The sequence below is a fragment of the Onychostruthus taczanowskii genome, unplaced genomic scaffold, assembly GCF_017590055.1.
Source record: "Onychostruthus taczanowskii isolate IOZ18803 unplaced genomic scaffold, ASM1759005v1 scaffold317, whole genome shotgun sequence".
In the NCBI taxonomy this organism is placed as follows: Eukaryota; Metazoa; Chordata; class Aves; order Passeriformes; family Passeridae; genus Onychostruthus; species Onychostruthus taczanowskii.
Genome location: NW_024500539.1, coordinates 72,446 through 77,552, shown reverse-complemented (window position 1 = coordinate 77,552; position 5,107 = coordinate 72,446). Strand labels below are relative to the sequence as shown.

Sequence of the window (5,107 nt, the reverse complement as noted above, 5' to 3'; positions counted from 1 at the left end):
CTCTGCCCATCCCGCTGTGCCCATCCCGGGCCGCTGCGCCCATCCCGCTGTGCCCATCCCGCTGTGCCCATCCCGGGCCGCTGTGCCCAGGCCGCTCTGCCCATCCCGCTCTGCCCATCCCGCTGTGCCCATCCCGCTGTGCCCCTCCCGCTGTGCCCATCCCGCTGTGCCCCTCCCGCTGTGCCCATCCCGCTGTGCCCCTCCCGCTGTGCCCATCCCGCTGTGCCCCTCCCGCTGTGCCCATCCCGCTGTGCCCCTCCCGCTGTGCCCATCCCGCTGTGCCCCTCCCGCTGTGCCCATCCCGCTGTGCCCCTCCCGCTGTGCCCATCCCGCTGTGCCCCTCCCGCTGTGCCCATCCCGCTGTGCCCCTCCCGCTGTGCCCATCCCGCTGTGCCCCTCCCGCTGTGCCCATCCCGCTGTGCCCCTCCCGCTGTGCCCATCCCGCTGTGCCCCTCCCGCTGTGCCCATCCCGCTGTGCCCCTCCCGCTGTGCCCATCCCGCTGTGCCCCTCCCGCTGTGCCCATCCCGCTGTGCCCCTCCCGCTGTGCCCATCCCGCTGTGCCCCTCCCGCTGTGCCCATCCCGCTGTGCCCCTCCCGCTGTGCCCATCCCGCTGTGCCCCTCCCGCTGTGCCCATCCCGCTGTGCCCCTCCCGCTGTGCCCATCCCGCTGTGCCCCTCCCGCTGTGCCCATCCCGCTGTGCCCCTCCCGCTGTGCCCATCCCGCTGTGCCCCTCCCGCTGTGCCCATCCCGCTGTGCCCCTCCCGCTGTGCCCATCCCGCTGTGCCCCTCCCGCTGTGCCCATCCCGCTGTGCCCCTCCCGCTGTGCCCATCCCGCTGTGCCCCTCCCGCTGTGCCCATCCCGCTGTGCCCCTCCCGCTGTGCCCATCCCGCTGTGCCCCTCCCGCTGTGCCCATCCCGCTGTGCCCCTCCCGCTGTGCCCATCCCGCTGTGCCCCTCCCGCTGTGCCCATCCCGCTGTGCCCCTCCCGCTGTGCCCATCCCGCTGTGCCCCTCCCGCTGTGCCCATCCCGCTGTGCCCCTCCCGCTGTGCCCATCCCGCTGTGCCCCTCCCGCTGTGCCCATCCCGCTGTGCCCCTCCCGCTGTGCCCATCCCGCTGTGCCCCTCCCGCTGTGCCCATCCCGCTGTGCCCCTCCCGCTGTGCCCATCCCGCTGTGCCCCTCCCGCTGTGCCCATCCCGCTGTGCCCCTCCCGCTGTGCCCATCCCGCTGTGCCCCTCCCGCTGTGCCCATCCCGCTGTGCCCCTCCCGCTGTGCCCATCCCGCTGTGCCCCTCCCGCTGTGCCCATCCCGGCCCGCTGCAGGGCCGGGCGCCGCGGTTCGCTCCGGTGCCCCGGCTCCGTGCCGCCCCCGGTGCCGCGCTGCCCGCGGCGCTGTCGGTCACCGTTTGCTTGCCGTCCCCAGCTCCCATCGCCACGTCCAGCACCATCTTCCAGCGGGGCTTCGAGCGGGCGCTGCGCAGGCAGAACAAGGAGCAGGTGCCCCCGGCCGCGGCCCCGGAGCCGCCGCCGCGGAGGCAGCACACCGGCAAGAGCGGCAAGAAGGCGCCGGGCGGCGACGCTGGAGCCCAGCCCGGCCGGTGCCGCTCGCTGGAGGAAGCCGTGAAAGCCGTGAGTGTGCCCGGCCCGCTGTTCCGGTGACCGGCGCCGTGCCGAGCCGGCCGTGCCCGAGCGCGGGAGGCGGCTGGAAGGGATCCCTGCTCCCCGCGAGGCTCTGCCGTGCTCTGGCCGGCTCTGCAGATCCTGTCTGTGTCACCGTTTGCTTGCCGTCCCCAGCTCCCATCGCCACGTCCAGCACCATCTTCCAGCGGGGCTTCGAGCGGGCGCTGCGCAGGCAGAACAAGGAGCAGGTGCCCCCGGCCGCGGCCCCGGAGCCGCCGCCGCGGAGGCAGCACACCGGCAAGAGCGGCAAGAAGGCGCCGGGCGGCGACGCTGGAGCCCAGCCCGGCCGGTGCCGCTCGCTGGAGGAAGCCGTGAAAGCCGTGAGTGTGCCCTGCCGGTACCGGCCCGCCGTTCCGGTGACCGGCGCCGTGCCGAGCCGGCCGTGCCCGAGCGCGGGAGGCGGCTGGAAGGGATCCCTGCTCCCCGCGAGGCTCTGCCGTGCTCTGGCCGGCTCTGCAGATCCTGTCTGTGTCTGCCGTGCCTGTCCTGGCCCTGCCTGGGCACGGCGGGCTCCAGAGCTGGCCCAGGGCTGGCAGGCTCAGCTCCCCGCCGTGCCCTGGGACCTCCACTCCCCCCAGTCAATGGGCTTCTCTCTGCGTCCCCCTGCGCTGCTGGGGCTTCTCTGCGTCGTCCCAGCAGCTCTGCACATCCAGCTTTGGCCCACAGTGACAGCACTGTGTGGCATTCCCGTGTCCCCAGGGCAGGCAGAGCTGTCCCAGTGCTCAGCAGGGACAGCCACTGTCAGGTCACGGACGGGGTTTTCATTCCCTGTGTGGCACCAGCTGCTTTGTGTGGAATTCCTCTCACGGGGTGGGGCTGAGGCGAGGTGCACACCCGGCTCAGTGAGGGAATCCTCTCTCAGGGAGCTCTCACGCAGTCTGAGCCTTGCAGCAAGCCCTGGTGGAGCAGCCCCACAGAGCATCCAGGTGTAAGAGCAGGGAATGGGCGTGCCTGGCTGGCAGTGCAGGAGAGGGCAGGGAGCTGCTGCCGCTGCCAGGTCTGGTGCTGTGGGTTGTTACCAGGTGGGTTTGCTTGCTCATGGCTGTTTCCTCCCTGGGACACTCTGGGTGTGCAGCGTGCACCTGGGATCTCCCCAGGTTTCTGCTTGCCACGAGCACGTCCTTGCTTTGGGCTGAGGGGCTCCCTGGCCAGGAGCCAGCTGCCCCAGGCAGCTCTGGCAGGGCTTTTCCACGTGGCCTGGGGATGGAGCTGGAAGCATCGCCCTCCGTGGCCCCTTAGGAGTTAACTTTCCCCTCCCTGTGCGTTTTGCCCAGTTCGTCTGGTTGAGCCTGTCTGTCTGTCTGTCTGTCCCTGGCAGCTGGACCTGGCGGACCTGCAGAAGGAGCTGCACAAGAGCCGCACTGTGTTCCCCGAGAACCCCTCGGTGTGGGTGAAGGACCTGGCTGGCTACCTCAACTACAAGCTGCAGGCACCCCGGAGCGACCCCGTGCTGAGCCAGCACCCCCACGGTCCGTGTGCCCTGCCCGGGGGTGCTGGGGCTCTGGGAGCAAAGCAGGGAGCCTCTGCTTGGCTCTGGGCTGTCCCCACAGGGGACAGCCTTCTCCTGGCCACACACACAGGGACACTGCCCGTGCTGTTGGAAAATTGGGGGGTCTGCAGTCAGCCCTTGTGCACGGGGGTCTGCCTGCTGCTGCTGCTGGGGACTTTGGGAGCTCACTCTCAGCTGTCTGCCCCCAGTGCTGGAGGGATGCTGGGGCATCCCTGTCCTGCCTGAGCAGCTGGGCCCCACTCACACTGAGAATGCCATTTCTGGCAAGGGGCAGGGGAACAGTGTCCTCTCCAGAGCCCTGTCCATGCCACAGCAGCAGCATTCCATGGGAGGCCATCCCTCAGGGCTGGGTTAGCTAGCTGCCTCTTACTGTATTTGCTGGGGATGTCCCAGCAAAGGCAGGAGTGATGAATCTGACTGCAGGTTCTCAGAAGGCTAATTTATTACTTTATGATACTATATTATATTAAAGAATACTGTATTACATTAAAGAATACAGAAAGGATACTTACTAAATGCTAAAAAGCTAATAATGAAAACTCGTGACCCTCTCCAGGATCTTGACACAGCTGGGCACTGAAAGACCAATGAGTGAAAACAACTCACAGCAAAAACCAGTTAAACAATCTCCAAACACATTCCACGCAGGAGAAGCAAATGAGATAAGAGTTGTTCCTTTTCTCTGAGGCTGCTCAGCTTCCCAGGAGAAAAATCTCTGAAAAATCCATTTGAATGCCACAGCCTCTGGCACGGGGTCCCTGGGGAGGAGGCCAGGGCTGCCCAGCTGGGATGAGGATGAGGATGAGGCACCCACCTCACACTGGGCTGGTTCCTCCAGCCCTGCTGGAGCTCTCCAGAGCAGGGTGTCCCTAAAGTGCCCTGTCTCCCCACCCCAGACTACCCGTACTGCCTGGTGAGCAAGGAGCTGAGGAGCATCATCCGCTCCCTGCTGGCCAAGGCCACGGACGTCCTGGAGCTCTTCTTTGACCACTGCATCTACACCATGCTGCAGGAGCTGGACAAGGCCCAAGGTCAGCCCCTGTGCTCCCCCGGGCTCTGCTCCTCCTGGCCTCTTTGGAATTCCTCCCTGGAGGCCGTGGCTGAGCAGGGCCTCCCCATCTCTGTGCCAGGGGAGTCCCTGCACGGCTACAGGATCTGCATCCAGGCCCTCCTGCTGTACAGGCCCCGGATTGCCACCACCAACCTGGGCAAGGTGAGCTGGGCTCGGTCTGTGGGTGCTGTAAGCCTGGGGGGCTGCTCCTCCCAAAGCCCTTGTACCTCCCTGCCCTCCCTGCCGAGGGACTGGTGTCCCCAGGGGGTTCTGCCTGCCCTACCCAGCAGCCCTGCACCCCCAGAGCTGGGTTTGGGGTTCCCTCTGTCCCCCTGCACCCCCAGAGCTGGGTTTGGGGTTCCCTCTGTCCCCCTGCACCCCCAGTGTTGGGTTTGGGGTTTCCTCTGCACCCCCAGAACTGGGTTTGGGGTTTCCCCTGCACCCCCAGAGCTGGGTTTGGGGTTCCCCCTGCACCCCCAGAGCTGGGTTTGGGGTTCCCCCTGCACCCCCAGAGCTGGGTTTGGGGTTCCCCCTGCACCCCCAGAGCTGGGTTTGGGGTTCCCCCTGCACCCCCAGAGCTGGGTTTGGGGTTCCCTCTGTCCCCCAGAACTGGGTTTGGGGTTCCCTCTGTCCCCCTGCACCCCAGAGCTGGGTTTGGGGTTCCCTCTGCACCCCAGAGCTGGGTTTGGGGTTCCCTCTGTCCCCCTGCACCCCAGAGCTGGGTTTGGGGTTTCCCCTGCACCCCCAGAGCTGGGTTTGGGGTTTCCCCTGCACCCCCAGAGCTGGGTTTGGGATTCCCCTGCACCCCCAGAGCTGGGTTTGGGGGTTTCCTGCACCCCCAGAGCTGGGTTTGGGGTTTCCCCTGT

At 67.4% G+C, this 5,107-nt stretch overlaps 1 protein-coding gene across 1 annotated transcript in view; it reads left to right on the top strand.

Annotated features, from left to right (window-relative positions):
* Positions 1-1,323: 1,323 nt before the first annotated feature.
* Positions 1,324-5,107, top strand: part of TMEM214 (transmembrane protein 214) — a gene marked incomplete at its 5' end in the record, with an annotated part of 12,124 nt that continues 8,340 nt past the window's right edge. Inside the window, 5 exons of the mRNA XM_041409989.1 lie at positions 1,324-1,633; positions 1,759-2,000; positions 2,999-3,149; positions 4,087-4,221; positions 4,321-4,403. Of these exons, the coding sequence (XP_041265923.1) occupies positions 1,324-1,633; positions 1,759-2,000; positions 2,999-3,149; positions 4,087-4,221; positions 4,321-4,403 (921 nt within the window). The remainder of the gene's footprint in view (positions 1,634-1,758; positions 2,001-2,998; positions 3,150-4,086; positions 4,222-4,320; positions 4,404-5,107) is intronic.